This window comes from Sphaeramia orbicularis, chromosome 19 (genome assembly GCF_902148855.1).
Source record: "Sphaeramia orbicularis chromosome 19, fSphaOr1.1, whole genome shotgun sequence".
In the NCBI taxonomy this organism is placed as follows: Eukaryota; Metazoa; Chordata; class Actinopteri; order Kurtiformes; family Apogonidae; genus Sphaeramia; species Sphaeramia orbicularis.
Window position 1 is genome coordinate 983,486 of NC_043975.1, and position 19,718 is coordinate 1,003,203.

At 41.7% G+C, this 19,718-nt stretch overlaps 1 protein-coding gene across 1 annotated transcript; it reads right to left on the reverse strand.

Moving 5' to 3' along the window:
* Positions 1 to 1,901: 1,901 nt before the first annotated feature.
* LOC115439564 (serine protease HTRA1B-like) lies at positions 1,902 to 19,718 on the reverse strand. Its single transcript, XM_030163431.1, is given in 11 exon segments — positions 1,902 to 2,653; positions 4,663 to 4,758; positions 7,812 to 7,869; positions 8,119 to 8,233; positions 8,588 to 8,620; positions 8,932 to 9,126; positions 17,303 to 17,371; positions 17,373 to 17,393; positions 17,478 to 17,570; positions 17,572 to 17,593; positions 19,552 to 19,718. Coding segments are annotated over 11 exon segments (1,023 nt in total). The 5' UTR covers positions 19,704 to 19,718; the 3' UTR covers positions 1,902 to 2,484.

Consider the following 19,718-nt stretch of genomic DNA (forward strand, 5'->3'; position numbering starts at 1 on the left):
CCCTCCAGACGCCTCCACACATTCTGTCGTTTTGTTCTTTCAGTGAAGTGACGTGTTCGCTCAGAAGACGCCAAAGTCAACACGTTCCACAGATGATTCCGTTTTTCCATCTGGTCAACAGAGGTCAAAAAAAAAACGGCAGTCATTCGGTTCATGACCCGTTTGTACCGAACCAGGGTTCTGCTGGTTCCTGAACCAGCTCAAGCCCAGTAAGAAAACCCACTTAAAAGGACTTCAAAAGGACGTCACAAGTCATTAGTCGTGGACTAATGACTGATGAAAACCTTTTACTCACCACATCTTCCTTTACTGTATTCATAATTAGCTACTATCACCGTCGATTTGAGTGACATATAATTAATACGACAACAGATGCTGAGTATAAGAAAATCAAATCTAAGTCTCGCTCGTCTTTCCTGGGACTAAATCTAGTAGATGTGAAATAATTGAACTGAAACTTCCTAGTGTTGAAACCACTCCAGAGTTGTAGCATTAATGTGTCATTAAAATCAGAGGACCTAAGGAGGATCCCTGAGGAACTCCAAACTGCACCACATGACTCTAAGAAGTGAACGATTCAAGCCCACTGACGTGTTTGGTCTGAACCCTTTAGAGTTCACTCACAAATACTCTAAAATTAAAGGTTTCAACCTTAGTGTTATTAGAGGACCTAACGAGACCTTTTTTATTTTTATGACATGTTTCAAATGTTGTATTGTCATGGAGAAAATCAAGGTCAATGAAGTTACCATATTTGGTTCCTTACCCGTAAATAGCAAAAAAGGAATAAAAACCCAATAAATATATATAAAAAATACGAGGAAAAACACACATATTTTAGAACATTAGAGCATCACTTTTAGAATATTGCATTGCTTGAATTAAGTAAAAAAAAAAAATCTTGAATTAAGCAACAACAAAAAAAAATCTTGAATTAAGCAAAAAAACCTTGAATTAAGAAAAAATGAAATCTTGAATTAAGTGAAAAAAATCTTGAATTAAGCAAAAAAAACATTCTTGAATTAAGTAGAAAAATATTGAATTAAGCAAAAAAAATGAATTAAGCAAAAAAAAACTGAAATATGCACAAAAAAAAAAAATTCTTGAATTACACGAAAAAAATCTTGAATTAAGCAAAAAAAAATCTTGAATTAAGCCAAAAAAAATTCTTGAGTTAAGCAAAAAAAATATTGAATTAAGCAAAAAAAAAAATTGAATTAAGCAAAAAAAAAAGCTAAATTATGCACAAAAAAAAATCTTGAATTACATGAAAAAATCTTGAATTAAGCAAAAACAATTCTTGAATTAAGCAAAATAAATTCTTGAATTAAGCAAAAAAAATTGAATTAAGCAAAAAAAAAACTGAATTATGCACAAAAATGTCTTAAATTATGCAAAAAAATCTTGAATTAATCAAAAAAAAATCTTGAATTAAACGAAAAAAAATTCTTGATTTAAGCAAAAAAATTCTTGAATTAAGCAAAAAAAATTCTTGATTTACGCAAAAAAATTTCTTGAATTAAGTGAAAAGAATTTTTGAATTAAGCAAAAAAAAAAAAAAAAATCTTAAATTGAGCAAAACAAAATCTTGAATTAAGCAAAAATCTTCCAGTGGAGCCAGTGTACATGCTGTTGTTCAGATGAGTGTAAAGCAGGTTTTCAGATCTGTTGTCTGTAAATCAGTTCTGTGTCAGTGTTCAGTTCCTCTGGAGGTGATTCTGTCTGATTTTCAGTGGGATCAGATGTTTGGAACAGAAATGACACAAATACACTTGGACAGATTCAGATTTTCCCAGTGAACAGACTCCGACACAAACATAAAACTAACATATAAGTCAGCGTTCACTCGGTTTAATACGAACCCCTGAACAAACGCAGCAGCGGAAACCTCACAACACAAACAATGTTTCTGTCAAACTTTTATTAAAAGTTCTTCAGACGTAAATAAGACGACAATGTTCTGATGTTGAAGCAAAACTCGCACCAAAACATATGAACCTGCAAACCAGAGACGTTTAAACTGAAACCTTTGACCTGATGGTAAATATTCTGACGTATCCTTGTTTATTTCATCGTTTAATTTTCCAAATATTGAGGAAAATTAAATGAAGGAGCCGCAAATTTATCTGATCATGTTCCAGGATCCGACAACGCTTTTAAAAATAACGGTCTTCCCTTTTAAAAATACACACAGAGACAAAAAATACGATCAAAATACTCCAGAAACAAAGACAGGAAAGGGTTTGGTTAGTAAAATAAAAACCATGTGATGACAGACAGGAAAGGAGGGTTAGGACGCGACAGACGACCCAGTCGCAGTGACGGCGGTATAATGCAAAGACTAGCAGTAGTAGCGCTAATAATTACAAGTTCTTGAACCCAGACTCCTGACACGCAGACGTCCCATTGGCATTTGGGTTCGTCAAAGTGTTCGTGATTGGTGCAAAGGAGCCGGCTGGGGGCGGGACTAGGTGGAGGTGGAGGTCAAGGGTCGATCTCCTCGGGGACGATGGTCAGGATGACGTCCTCGTTGCCTCTCCTCACCACCGTTCGCAGAGTTTCGTCACGCTTTATGGCGGCGCTGACGTCGCTGGCTGATGTGATTTGCTCGCCGTTGATGCTGATGATGACATCACTCTCCTGAAGACCAGCGCTGGATCCAAACAGGAAGTAGAAGGAAGGATTAGCATTAATGACGAATTTTATTTATTTATTTATAAAAAAAAAAAATTTAAAAATTTAAAAAATGTTTAAAAAAATTACAATTAAAATAAAAAATAAAATAAAATAAATAAAAATAAATAAATAAAAAAAACATTAACGACGAATAAAATAACACAAAAAACATAAAAGAAAACAGAAAAAACCTGCACAATAGAGAAAAATAGAACAAGAATACAATGAACAATTAAAAATAAAAACAGTCCCAGGGTTTCTGCGTCTGTTCTACGTGGATCAGAACCAGCTGAATGCGTTCTATGTCAGGTTCTGTTCTGTGTTCCAGTCCTGGTTCTGTTCTGTGTTCCAGTCCTGGTTCTGTTCTGTGTTCCAGTCCTGGTTCTGGATGCAGATCAATCTAACAGCAGAAGTGGGCGGGACTTTCACTGGAGGAGAACTCAGCTCATCCAATCACAGTCCATATCTGACTTCTATCAGTGACCAATAGGAACTGGACTGAGATCTGGAACCACTGACATGTTCTAAACCAGGGGTGTCCAACTCAGGTCCTGGAGGGCCGGTATCCTGCATGTTTCAGATGTTTCCCTCTTCCAGCACACCTGATTCCAATGCTAAGCCTATCCTCCAGCGCTGCAGAAGCCTGAGAACGACCGTCAGGTGTGGTGGAAGAGGGAAACATCTGAAACATGCAGGATACCGGCCCTCCAGGACCTGAGTTGGACACCCCTGTTCTAAACCATCAACAGATGGACCAGGAGAAGGAAAGGACCAGGGAGAAGATTTGAAGAAGTCACAGAAAATTCAAAAATCTAAATTTTTCAAAACTGTGAACGAACTTTGTCCCAACGAAGAAACAGATCAAATTAGAAATGAATCCAACCAGTCGTGTAGTCAGAGAAGAAATAACTAATGAAGACGAAGATGAGGAAAACGCTGCAGACAACTACACTGAAGACACTGACGAAGACACCGACGAAGATGACGAAGACACCGACGAAGACACCGACGAAGACACCGACGAAGATGACGAAGACACCGACGAAGACACCGACGAAGACGACGAAGACACCGACGAAGACACCGACGAAGACGACGAAGACACCGACGAAGACACCGACGAAGACACCGACGAAGACGACGAAGACGACGAAGACACCGACGAAGATGACGAAGACACCGACGAAGACACCGACGAAGACACCGACGAAGACACCGACGAAGACGACGAAGACACCGACGAAGACGACGATGAAGACGATGAAGACGACGATGAAGACGACGATGAAGACGACAATGAAGACGACGAAGACGACGATGAAGACGACGAAGACGACGATGAAGACGACGATGAAGATGACGATGAAGACGACGATGAAGACGACGAAGACGACGATGAAGACGACGAAGACACCGACGAAGACGACGATGAAGACGATGAAGACGACGGTGGAGACGATGAAGACGATGAAGACACCGACGAAGACGACGATGAAGATGATGAAGACGACGGTGGAGACGATGACAGCGAAAATGCGATCTATGACACATTGAAACGGCATCAAAGGGTCGATCACATGCTTCAGCTGTTTGCGTTTCAGTTTGTGTGTTTCTTTGCTCACTGCTGCTCTGTTTCACTGTGTTTACCTCCATCTGACCCATGAGTGGAACTGAATTATGGGTAATTTCTCAGACCCCTGTGTTTGCAGTGTGGTCCAGAAAAAACTCCGTTTGGAGGGTCAAACAGCCCCTCCCCCTTAGCCCCTCCCCTCCGACTAATCGAGAATCGGGACAACACAACCCCTTTACGTGTCCGCACAAAACGGAGGGGTAGGGCTAAGGGGGCGGGGCCAAGGGATGAAACGGGATTGGACCTAGAACTTGGCGCAGACGTTAAAGTCCAGTGCGTCCCACGTCCAGAACTCCAGAACCAAACCCAGTCAGACCCAGGAAATGTGTGTGAGGAGGTGGGCGGGGCTAACTCACGCCTCGGCCGGAGTTCGACTCATGACCTCGATGACGTACGCTCCAGAGGTGACGTCTGGGAAATCCGACTGGCGCTCCTTCAGCTCCTTCGCCAAACTGAGCACACGCAACAAAGCAGCGTCAAAAACACACAACACATACACAACCAGTGTCAAAAACACACAACACATACACAACCAGTGTCAAACACACACAACACATACACAACCAGTGTCAAACACACACAACACATACACAACCAGTGTCAAACACACACAACACATACACAACCAGTGTCAAAAACACACAACACATACACAACCAGTGTCAAAAACACACAACACATACACAACCAGTGTCAAAAACACACAACACATACACAACCAGTGTCAAAAACACACAACACATACACAACCAGTGTCAAAAACACACAACACATACAAACCAGTGTCAAACACACACAACACATACAAACCAGTGTCAAAAACACACAACACATACAAACCAGTGTCAAACACACACAACACATACACAACCAGTGTCAAACACACACAACACATACAAACCAGTGTCAAACACACACAACACATACACAACCAGTGTCAAACACACACAACACATACACAACCAGTGTCAAACACACACAACACATACACAACCAGTGTCAAACACACACAACACATACACAACCAGTGTCAAACACACACAACACATACAAACCAGTGTCAAACACACACAACACATACACAACCAGTGTCAAAAACACACAACACATACACAACCAGTGTCAAAAACACACAACACATACACAACCAGTGTCAAACACACACAACACATACACAACCAGTGTCAAAAACACACAACACATACACAACCAGTGTCAAAAACACACAACACATACACAACCAGTGTCAAACACACACAACACATACAAACCAGTGTCAAAAACACACAACACATACACAACCAGTGTCAAACACACACAACACATACACAACCAGTGTCAAACACACACAACACATACAAACCAGTGTCAAACACACACAACACATACACAACCAGTGTCAAAAACACACAACACATACACAACCAGTGTCAAAAACACACAACACATACACAACCAGTGTCAAAAACACACAACACATACACAACCAGTGTCAAACACACACAACATATACACAACCAGTGTCAAACACACACAACATATACACAACCAGTGTCAAACACACACAACACATACACAACCAGTGTCAAAAACACACAACACATACAAACCAGTGTCAAACACACACAACACATACACAACCAGTGTCAAACACACACAACATATACACAACCAGTGTCAAACACACACAACACATACAAACCAGTGTCAAACACACACAACACATACACAACCAGTGTCAAACACACACAACACATACAAACCAGTGTCAAACACACACAACACATACACAACCAGTGTCAAAAACACACAACATATACACAACCAGTGTCAAACACACACAACACATACACAACCAGTGTCAAACACACACAACACATACACAACCAGTGTCAAAAACACACAACACATACACAACCAGTGTCAAACACACACAACACATACAAACCAGTGTCAAACACACACAACACATACACAACCAGTGTCAAACACACACAACACATACACAACCAGTGTCAAACACACACAACACATACACAACCAGTGTCAAACACACACAACACATACACAACCAGTGTCAAACACACACAACACATACACAACCAGTGTCAAACACACACAACACATACACTTTCAGACAGTTTTAGGTTTTTTTGTACTCAGTAACCGTCCTGTTTTTAAACAGGGATGCACCCATACCTGATACTGGTGTCGGTGCATCCCTGTTTTTAACCCTTTAAATGCCATGTTTGTAATGGAAACAAACCAGATTTTTTTATGCAAAAAATACACATTTTTATTTATTTTTTCAATATTCTACATAAAAATTGCATTAGTTATTTTTTATTTTTTCATCCTGGCACATGTCCATAATTAACACCAACACTGGTTAACATGTGTCATTATTTTTTGGGGGTCAAATGTTCTGAAATATTAGCCTAAAATGCACATATATAACTGAAGCTATTAAATATTTTAGGTTGAGTTATTTTTCTCATGTAATTTAATTTATTTTTGTAAATCAGCTATCCTTATCCATTCATTTTACTTTTTTTTTTAACCCTTTAAATGTTTTATTTTGATGATGATGTCACTACATTTTTTGATGCAAAAAACACACATTTTTATTTATGTATTTCAATATTCTACAAAAAATTGTATTTGCTACTTTTTTATTTTTTCATCCTGGCACATGTCAATAATTAACACCAACACTGGTTAATATGCATTATTATTATTATTATTTTTGTTTGTTTGTTTTAAGGATCAAATGTTCTCAAATACTTGCACCTGTCACCAGCTGTACCAAAAATGCACATCTGTAACTGAAGCTATTAAATATTTTATTTTGATTTATTTTTCTAACGTAATTTAATTTATTTTTGGAAATCAGTGTCATACCTACTCATTCATTTTGCATTTTTTTAACCCTTTAAATGTTTTATTTTGATCATGATGTCACTACATTTTTTGATGCAAAAAAACACACATTTTTATTTATTTTTTTCAATATTCTACATAAAAATTGCATCAGTAATTTTTTTATTTTTTCATCCTCACATATGTCAGTGATTAACACCAACACTGGTTAAAATGTATTATTATTATTATTATTATTATTTGGATCAAATGTTCTGAAATACTAGTCTACAATGCACACCTAGAATTGAAGCTGTTAAACATTTTATATTGATTTATTTTTCTAACGTAATTTAATTTTTTTGGGAAATCAACCTCATCCCTACTCATTCATTTTACATTTTTAACCCTTTAAATGTTTTATTTTGATCATCATGTCACTACATTTTTTGACGCAAAAAACACAAAACTTGATTTTTTTTTTTTCAAAATACAACATGAAAAGTGGATTATCTATTATTAGATTTTTTTCAACCTTCACATGTCACTGATTAATGCACAGGAATAAAAGATGATGAAGCCACAGAAGCAGAACATGAACTGGAGTCCTGATACAAATGAAATCAAACCCTGAACTCAGACTCACGTCGGTGTCAGACTCATCATCCTGACGCCGATGTATTTCTTCTTTGGTGTCGTTTTACCTGCAGAACGACAGGAAAACATTTATGTGATGACTTTAAGAAACCTGTGAAAAACTAAAATAATAATAAGAGTAATAAATAATATTAAAGATAAAATAATAAATAAATCTAATCTGTTTCCATCCTTATCTGACATCTTCAGTCGTCACAGTTTCATGTTTTTAATTCTGATACAATGAGGTCTTTTATTCATGCGATGCGTTTACAGCCCGTTCCTAGAGTCTGTAAAACCCAGGACTGTGGTTCCACCTTTGGCCTGTCGGTCGTGAGACTCGGCCAGAAACTGTCGGATCTTGTCTGACGGGATGGCGAAGGAGATTCCCGCCGTGACCTTCAGAGTGTTGATGCCGATCACTTCACCGTCCTGTAACAAACACACACCGCAGTTAGAACGTCCCAGCGGGCCTCAAACGCCTCACAAACAGGCTGTTAAAATGGGAGGTTTAATCAGATTCAGCTGCAGAAGCTTCAGCCAAATATGAGCTCAGCTTCAGCGTCCTCAGGGGGGACGTTACAACAGCACGAAACGAAACATACGCCAGTTTCAGAAACACAGAGGAAACTGAAACTGAAACAAAGGAAAAGGAGGAAACGGAGACAGAGGAAACTGAAACGTTGTTTCAGAAACACAGTCACACATTAAACACATCATGGACTCAGATCCGGTTCAGATCCAGACCACATCAGATCTGGTTCAGATCCAGGTTCTGTTACTCACCAGGTTGACGAGTGGACCTCCTGAGTTCCCATACTGGAAAAAACCACAGAAGAAGAAGAAGAATTTATTAGTGTTTTCATGTTCGATATTTGAGGAACAGAGTCTGGTTCCACTGGCTCTACTGGTTCTACTGGTTCTACTGGTTCCAGTGGCTCTACTGGTTCTACTGGTTCTACTGGTTCTTTCACTGGCTCTACTGGTTCTACTGGTTCCACTGGTTCTACTGGTTCTACTGGTTCTTTCACTGGTTCTACTGGTTCTACTGGTTCCAGTGGCTCTACTGGTTCTACTGCTTGTACTGGCTCTTCTGGTTCTCCTGGGTCTACTGGTTCCGGTGGACTCACGTTGATAATGGCGTCTGTTTGGATGTAGTCCATGTCGGAGTTGCGCAGGCCCAGTTCTTTGCCTCCTCTCTGGGTGGTGCTGACGATGCCGGTGGTGACGGTGTTCTGCAGACTGAACGGACTGCCGATGGCAACCACGAACTCACCGGGGCGGAGGTCAGCGGAGCGACCCAGGAGTAGAACCGGCAACTTCATCTGACAAGAGGTCACAGGAGGTCACAGGGTTAGAGTTAGAACGGGTTCAGGAGGGAGGACGGATGTGGAACAGGACCAGACCATGGAGACACAACCTACACCACCACCTACACCACCACCTACACCACCATCTACGCAACCATAACCACCTCCACCACCTCCATCTACACCTCCACCACCACCTACCAACATCTCCTCAACCACCACATACACCCCTTCACGGAAACTGAACTCCTCCACAGGTTGTGGAGCTCATAAACATGTGTTTTTCAGCCCAGTTGTATAAAACACACACACAGACACACACACACAGACACACACACACACACACACACACACAGACACACACACACACACACACACACACCTCTGTAAAAACCCTTCAGCGGGCTCTAATCTGTCCAAATACTGTCCTGAACCCAGAATAGACTCAGCTTTATGGATCAGTGTGACTCCTTTAATCCTCCTCTGGAAACAAACACACCTCCTTCAACACTCAGACTGTTCCTTTAAAACACCTCCACCACCGTGCCTTCTGATTGGCCGCCTGACGGTGACCCGGACGCTGCACGCCGTCCCACTGACCTACTTCAGAAAAACGAAGACATGAAGCAGACGAGGGCAGCGTCTTGGCCATGGCCGTCTGTCAACGCTGTGTGTGTATGTGTGTGTGTGTATGTGTGTGTGTGTATGTGTGTGTGTGTGTGTGTGTGTGTGTGTATGTATGTGTGTGTGTGTGTCTGTGTGTGTGTGTGTCTGTGTGTGTGTGTATGTGTGTGTGTGTGTGTGTGTCTGTGTGTGTGTGTATGTGTGTGTGTGTGTGTGTGTGTGTGTCTGTGTGTGTGTATGTGTGTGTGTGTGTGTGTGTCTGTGTGTGTGTGTGTCTGTGTGTGTGTGTCTGTGTGTATGTGTGTGTGTGTGTATGTGTGTGTGTCTGTGTGTGTGTGTATGTGTGTGTGTGTGTATGTGTCTGTGTGTGTATGTGTCTGTGTGTGTGTGTGTCTGTGTGTATGTGTGTGTGTGTGTGTGTATGTGTGTGTGTCTGTGTGTGTGTGTGTATGTGTCTGTGTGTGTGTGTGTCTGTGTGTGTGTGTGTGTGTGTGTGTTTGGACGCTGACACACACACACACATGTTACAGATTTCCTGTGTTAAGTAACAGGCCTGAGGCGCCGATGACCCACTTTCACCCAACGCCCACAAACTGAGCCAAAGGTGACGTCATGTGTCCAGAAGTACATGGCCACGCCCACAACGCCGTCAGGAAACCGACCAGAAGATCCAGGTTCAACCGAACATTTAACACAACAACTGATGATGAGAGACGATAAAGTCCGACTGAAAACAGCAGAAGGAGAAAAAAACAGCAGAGCACGCAGGCATGGGCCTCAGGTCACATCCAAACTCTGGGGTTTTCAGACCTGCTGATCAAACTGTGAAAATATGAACAGACCAGATGGAAAACCCCTGGAGACCTGATGGAGGACACACGTTAGAGAAGAGAAAGGATGTAGAGTCAGGTTTAAACCACTTCAGACATCTGCTTTGGTTCCTTTAACTCCAACTGAGGAACCAGGAAAACGAGACGTGGTTCTGAACGACATGTAGACGAAGGAAAACAGACAGAAGACAGAACCAGAGTGTGTGTGTGCGTGTGTGTGTGTGTGTGTTAGATTATATGAGTCTGAATGAACTCTGATGGGGGGGGGTGTTATATAAGGGACACTTCATCCTGCTCCTTTTAGAATATGTTTGGTTTTTTTTCTTAGTTTTTCTTTGCTGTTTTGGTTTTAAATTTAAACAAAAAAAAAAAACAAAAAAAAAAACAGTGATGTAGACTGAAGGACATCTCTGTGTTTTTCTTATTTTTTTTAACCTTGAACCTAAATCTAACAGTTATGGAACATTTTCAACCCTAAAGTCGTGGATTAGTTTAAATGGTGAATGATCTGAACGGTCAGGTTCATAAGGGGGTGTAAACCTCTGATAATCTGATCAATAATCCGATCAACACATAAATAATCAAACACTTGATCTTATGGTTTGTCTGTGATCAGAATAAACCCGTTTCTTTGAGCTTCATGTGGAGGAAACTGAAACCAACATGTGGAAACACCCCCCCCCCCCCCCTTCTGTGTTTAATGCTTTAATGATTATTGATTGCTGACGGTCCAAAGGCTCCAATAACCCGCACCATCAAACAGATGACTCCACAGTTCACCCCAGACTGTTTCTGGGTTTGGTCTGTTTTCCACTACGACACCTAACGTGTCCCACCCAGGCTGATATCATGTCCCTGAGGCGTCGGAGCGCGGACCCACGCCAGAACGTCCACATCCAACTGAGACGAGCGTCGATTTATGGAGCTGGAGGAAGATCAGCTGACAAGTCAGCCTCCGAACAAAAGAGCAGACGGAGAACGAACGAATGAAGAACGAAGAACAAATGAAGGAAGACCAACAAAGAACGAACAAACAGGTCTGACATGGCAGGGAGGAGACAGAGGTAACACACCTGAGTACAGGTAACACACACCTGAACACAGGTAACACACACCTGAACACAGGTAACACACACCTGAACACAGGTAACACACACCTGAGTACAGGTAACACACACCTGAACACAGGTAACACACCTGAGTACAGGTAACACACACCTGAACACAGGTAACACACACCTGAACACAGGTAACACACACCTGAACACAGGTAACACACACCTGAGTACAGGTAACACACACCTGAACACAGGTAACACACACCTGAACACAGGTAACACACACCTGAACACAGGTAACACACACCTGAGTACAGGTAACACACACCTGAACACAGGTAACACACCTGAGTACAGGTAACACACACCTGAACACAGGTAACACACACCTGAACACAGGTAACACACACCTGAGTACAGGTAACACACCTGAACACAGGTAACACACCTGAACACAGGTAACACACACCTGAACACAGGTAACACACACCTGAACACAGGTAACACACACCTGAACACAGGTAACACACCTGAGTACAGGTAACACACCTGAACACAGGTAACACACACCTGAGTACAGGTAACACACCTGAACACAGGTAACACACCTGAGTACAGGTAACACACCTGAACACAGGTAACACACCTGAACACAGGTAACACACACCTGAGTACAGGTAACACACCTGAACACAGGTAACACACACCTGAACACAGGTAACACACCTGAGTACAGGTAACACACCTGAGTACAGGTAACACACCTGAACACAGGTAACACACACCTGAACACAGGTAACACACCTGAGTACAGGTAACACACCTGAACACAGGTAACACACCTGAGTACAGGTAACACACACCTGAACACAGGTAACACACACCTGAGTACAGGTAACACACACCTGAACACAGGTAACACACACCTGAACACAGGTAACACACACCTGAACACAGGTAACACACCTGAGTACAGGTAACACACACCTGAACACAGGTAACACACACCTGAACACAGGTAACACACCTGAGTACAGGTAACACACCTGAACACAGGTAACACACCTGAACACAGGTAACACACCTGAGTACAGGTAACACACCTGAACACAGGTAACACACCTGAGTACAGGAAACACACCTGAACACAGGTAACACACCTGAGTACAGGTAACACACACCTGAACACAGGTAACACACACCTGAACACAGGTAACACACACCTGAGTACAGGTAACACACACCTGAACACAGGTAACACACACCTGAACACAGGTAACACACCTGAGTACAGGTAACACACCTGAACACAGGTAACACACCTGAACACAGGTAACACACCTGAGTACAGGTAACACACACCTGAACACAGGTAACACACCTGAGTACAGGAAACACACCTGAACACAGGTAACACACCTGAGTACAGGTAACACACACCTGAACACAGGTAACACACCTGAGTACAGGTAACACACACCTGAACACAGGTAACACACACCTGAACACAGGTAACACACCTGAGTACAGGAAACACACCTGAACACAGGTAACACACCTGAGTACAGGTAACACACACCTGAACACAGGTAACACACCTGAGTACAGGTAACACACACCTGAACACAGGTAACACACACCTGAACACAGGTAACACACCTGAGTACAGGTAACACACACCTGAACACAGGTAACACACACCTGAACACAGGTAACACACACCTGAGTACAGGTAACACACCTGAACACAGGTAACACACACCTGAACACAGGTAACACACCTGAACACAGGTAACACACCTGAGTACAGGTAACACACACCTGAGTACAGGTAACACACACCTGAACACAGGTAACACACACCTGAGTACAGGTAACACACACCTGAACACAGGTAACACACACCTGAGTACAGGTAACACACCTGAACACAGGTAACACACCTGAGTACAGGTAACACACCTGAACACAGGTAACACACCTGAACACAGGTAACACACCTGAGTACAGGTAACACACCTGAACACAGGTAACACACCTGAGTACAGGTAACACACACCTGAACACAGGTAACACACACCTGAACACAGGTAACACACACCTGAGTACAGGTAACACACCTGAACACAGGTAACACACACCTGAACACAGGTAACACACACCTGAACACAGGTAACACACCTGAGTACAAGTAACACACCTGAGTACAGGTAACACACCTGAACACAGGTAACACACACCTGAACACAGGTAACACACACTTGAGTACAGGTAACACACCTGAACACAGGTAACACACCTGAGTACAGGTAACACACACCTGAACACAGGTAACACACACCTGAACACAGGTAACACACCTGAGTACAGGTAACACACACCTGAACACAGGTAACACACACCTGAACACAGGTAACACACACCTGAGTACAGGTAACACACCTGAACACAGGTAACACACCTGAGTACAGGTAACACACACCTGAACACAGGTAACACACACCTGAGTACAGGTAACACACACCTGAACACAGGTAACACACACCTGAGTACAGGTAACACACCTGAACACAGGTAACACACCTGAGTACAGGTAACACACCTGAACACAGGTAACACACCTGAACACAGGTAACACACCTGAGTACAGGTAACACACCTGAACACAGGTAACACACCTGAGTACAGGTAACACACACCTGAACACAGGTAACACACACCTGAACACAGGTAACACACACCTGAACACAGGTAACACACACTTGAGTACAGGTAACACACCTGAACACAGGTAACACACACCTGAACACAGGTAACACACACCTGAGTACAGGTAACACACCTGAACACAGGTAACACACCTGAACACAACCTGAATAAAATGTCACAGTGACCTTTGCCCTTTGACACCATAGATGAATTGAAATGTCTTTTTATTTGCAGACTCTGCTTCAGTTTTTAGTTAGAAACAGGAAACTTTAGGATTGTCACATGTGACAAATGTAAAACCACTAAAACCTGGATCAATAATAATATTAATAATTGATTTCCTAAACATGAAACAGTGTCAGTAAAATATGTGAGAGCTAACAATAACAGAAATAACATAAATGTGGTTTATTTCAGACGTAGTTTGTGTAAAACAGTTCAGATGAAAATCAAACCTCGGTCTCTGTTTCACTGAAGTCAATCCCTTTCATATGGTTTGAATGTTCTTGGACTTGGCAGTAAATAGTGGTTAAATAACCTGTTTTTCTGTTTTAAAATGTTGGATTTGACTCTGAACACTGAAAATATCTGCTGGTTTCTCACAGACGAGTCTGAAGAAAAGGTTAAAGGTTAAAGGTTAAAGGTTCATGAATCCAGTTAAATATCTGAACTGATTCACATCCTTCACTTCTGCTGTCATTCAGCTGAAACATGTGAATTAAATGAATCTGAACTCTGCCATGTTCATGTAAACTGGCTCCACCCACCACTGCCTGGCCCCGCCCACAGTGCACCCGCCATGTCTGGTCAGATTACAGACCACAACAGCGGCCTCATGGGTAATTTAAGACAAAGAGCAACAACAAAGACCACGACAGTAAATGTCCCATCACCTTGTTATTACCCCAACCATGGAGCTGGAGGGGGGCGGGGCCAGGGGGCGGGGCCAGGGGGGTTTGGTGAATCTCTAACTCCAGCTTCGTCTGCAAACGTCTGCAGTTTGAGTCTGAACATTTATCTGATCCATGAACTGATCAAACATCAGAGCGTTAAACCTGGATCTGATTTAAGCCTTTATCGGGCAAGTGACTATTTTGGTCATTTCCAAAAACATTAACCTTTTATCAGGCAAGTGACTATTTTTGGTCATTTCAGCAAACATTAACCCTTTATCAGGCAAGTGACTATTTTCGGTCATTTCTGCAAACATTAACCCTTTATTGGGCAAGTGACTATTTTTGGTAATTTCCGAAAACATTAAGGATCTAATTTAAGGATCTGATGCAGCAAATGGAAGAGTCCAGTTCAGATCCAGACCAGATTCAGACCAGATCCAGATCAGATCCAGATCCGATCTAGACCACCGGCCTCTGATCCATCATCTGACTCCAGGTTTCAGAATGTGGTCGTCACGGTAACGGGCGGCTCCTGTCTGCGTTCTGCACATGCTCAGTGGTGTGTTTTCCTGCAGACAGTGTTTGTTGAAACCAGATCTGCTTCATCATGACTCATCCAGTCGTTCTGCTGAAACATCTCACCTCAAAAATCCAAACCTGCTGAAATTAAAACCAAGCTTTTCTGGGGGGGGGGGGGGGGGGGGGGGGGCTATGACAGGATGAAATAAATGCCTTTAAAGTCAGATTCTGCTTTGAGATGCTTTTAAGGAACATTGTCCTTATATTTTTCGTACTTTATTGATGGTGTTTTCTGTGTTTTTACTGTAGTGTTTTATGTTTGGTTTTAGAACTGACTTTTAGTTTGTGTTTTATGGAGGTGTTTGTTATTTCTACCTTTTTCATTTCTATTTTGTGGAACTTCTGCTGCTGCTGTCTGGGCCAGGACGCTCTGACAAAAGAGATGTTTGATCTCTATGAGTTTTTTTTTTCCTGGTTAAATGAACTTGTGTTAAATAAATAAATAAATAAATAAATATGATAATAAAACAATAGAAATGTTAATGTCATGAAACTGGAAACACGGTAACAAAAAAAAAAAAAAGATTAAAACTAAAGCACAGAGGTTGACTGACTTAAAATCGACTTTTAGACTGGGTTTAGTCCCATTTTTCACAGACACTCAGTGAGAAGTGCATTATGGGTAATCAGCTCCTGTTTTATCTGGAAACACATGTTCAGATAAACATGGATCAGACACTGAAGAAGAAAAGTTAAAAAAAACACTGAGATTCCTGCATCAAAGGAGATTCACCTTTTCCTATATTTAATTCACTGATGCAGAAGATAATATTAGAATAAATGCTGATGAATCACTTTTAAACCTTTCAAGCATGAATTATGAAAAAGTATCTAGATTTTTATTTCTCAAAATTAGGCAAAAGTTGAATCCATATATACACATTATTTTACATATATATATATATATATATATATATTATATATTATATATATATATATATATAGTATATTATATATATATATATATATATATATATACTGTTTCATTATTTAAGCTCTTCAGACTCAGGAAAAGACAAGTTTGGCCTTTTTTAATACAATAATTGCCGATATTGGAAACATTATGACGCAATAGTTTTTTAAATGTTTTTTTTTTATGGACGTCCTTTACAATGGACAGGTTTTTTTATGTTTTGTTTTGTTTTTTTGTCTAAATCTGCGAAACTTAAAAGTTGTAGGTGGTTGTTTTGAAGATGTAAAAAGTCACTTTTTCTTCAGTTTTGTGTGTTTTAATGTAAAAACCCATGAGTTTACTCAGATTTTGTACCTGATCACTGAGTTAAATAAAGGAAAATACCTACAAAATGCAAAATACAGAGAATTAAATTATAATAAATACTGATAAATCACTCATGAACGGTTACATGTATTATAAATGTTTTTTTTGTGTGTAGTTTGATAACTGGCCGTGGCTGTAGCTGCTGGTTTTCTGTCCAGTTAAGCACATATTTATATTTTTGTTTTTTGTTTTTTTTTTATATTTGGGGCGTCTCACCGGCGTGTCGATCTTGATCAGAGCGATGTCGGCTTTCTCGTCCACGTCTTTAATCTTGGCGTCGAACGTGGCTTCCGCTCTTCAGCTCCACCTGCAGGGAGGCGTGGTTAAAGCGGCGTCCCGACATAAAAACCACTGACTGAACGAGAGCGGCGTCTGCGTGGGACCAACGTACTTTGACTCGGTGTTTGTTGGCGACCACGTGGGCGTTGGTGACGATGAGTCCGTCCTCTGACACCACGAAGCCGGAGCCGCTGGCCACCGCCACCGTCCCGCTTGGAAAAGATCATCCTGAACAAAAATGGAGTCAGAGGCGTGAAAATACGACAGGACGGACGAAGGAACAGAATCCAACATTTACAGGTTTTTCTCCGTCACTGAACGTGTTCATACTGTGACCTCAGCCTGGGTCAGACGTACACCTTTAATTATGTTCAGTCACAGAAATGTCCCCGTTTTAATGTGAGACTGAAGGAAACTGGAACGTCCTGATTCAATGAACTGCATTTTCTAAATTTATTATTCACACTTGAATTAAAAACAGCACATTTAAACTAGGGGTGTGCCAAAAAAATGCATTCATATAAAAACAAATGATTTTCATTCACCACGATTCAGGATCGATTTTAAACAGGGGTCACCAATCCTGGTCCTCAAGGGCCGGAATCCTGCATGTTTTAGATGTTTCCCTCTTCCAACACACCTGGTTCAAATGCTAAGCCTGTCATCCAGCTCTGCAGAAGCCTGATAATGACCGTCACCTGCGCTGGAACAGGGAAACATCTGAAACATGCAGGATACCGGCCCTCAAGGACCAGGACTGGTGACCCCTGATTCAAAATGTCCCAAAATCAATTTCAAAAAATAAAACAAATCCGCTGGCAGTCTGCACACCGTTAGCGGTGAGGGTTAGGTTTAGGATTAGCGTTTAGCGGCTAACATGATCAGCGGTTCGGGTTAGCAATTAGTGGCTAGCGCGGATAGCGGGTAGGGTTAGGTTTAGGGTTAGCGATTAGTGGCTAACGCGATTAGCAGTTTGGGTTAGGTTTAGGGTTAGCAATTAGCGGCTAGTGTGATTAGCGTTTAGGGTTAGGTTTAGGGTTAGCGATTAGTGGCTAGCGCGATTAGCAGTTTGGGTTAGGTTTAGGGTTAGCAATTAGCAACTAGTGTGATTAGCACTTAAGGTTAGGTTTAGGGTTAGCAATTAGAGGCTAGCGCGATTAGCAGATAGGGTTAGGTTTAGGGTTAGTAATTAGCGGCTAGTGTGATTAGCGTTTAGGGTTAGGTTTAGGGTTAGCAATTAGAGGCTAGCGCGATTAGCAGATAGGGTTAGGTTTAGGGTTAGCAATTAGCGGCTAGCGCAAATAGCAGTTAGGGTTAAGTTTAGGTTTAGCAATTAGTGGCTAGCGCAATTAGCGGTTAGGGTTAGCGATTAGTGGCTAGCGCATTGCCATGCCATCAAATGACATTAAATAACATGTGAAAGGATGAAAATGCACACATATAGCATGCGTACGTATACCACCGCCCATGAACGGGCGTTGCTACCAGCAGCAAACCGACACACACTGCTGTGCATCACTAAACTCCTGCCAAGCACAGACACATGTTTAAAAACTGAATAAATGTGAAACAGACATTTGAACGTGTGCATTTGTCATTGTGTCTTTGAAGCAGACTGGAGTCGATCATCAGGAGCCTTTGCAACCGACAGACTGAAGCACAAACCAGTCGGAATCGAATCCTTTGAATCCAAAACCGATTTTGAATTGAATCGAAGCCCCAAAAATCGGAATCAAATTGGAATCGAATTGTGAGATCGTAAAAGATTCCCACCCCTAACTGAAACACACTGGGTCCAGATGTGGACGGGGGAAGAGCTGTGATTGGTCAGAGGAGCGTCTGTCTTGGCTGTGATTGGACGCCATCTTAAACAGAATAATTTTGATCTCGTCAGTATTCAGAAAAACAGCTGTTAACTGAGACTGAAAGAAAGACAAAAACATCCATTTCCTCTGGATCTACTGCTGAAACACCTGAAGCCATGTGCAGTGAAATGCATTCTGGGAGTTGTAGTTAATGTCCGTCCTTCAGTTTCCACAGGTTTTATCTTTAACTTTATTGTTTTGTGTTTTTTTTACGTCTAAGCTGAACCTGTTGTGTCGTTACTGCTCAGGTTCAGGTGTAATTAGGTCAGTCCAGTCCCTGTGGATCCAGTTCCAGGTGGTTTTCCTCCGTTTGTCTCTTACTTTCTGTACAGTTCAATGTGAACGACAGCAGGAGCGATTTTCTCCACCACGTCAGCGATGAAGTTGTACTTGTACCGAAGACTGTCCGGGTTCTGCTGCCCTGAAAACACAGGAAACACACGGTCAGTGAAGTGGACACAGACCACCCCCATGAACGGGATCAGACC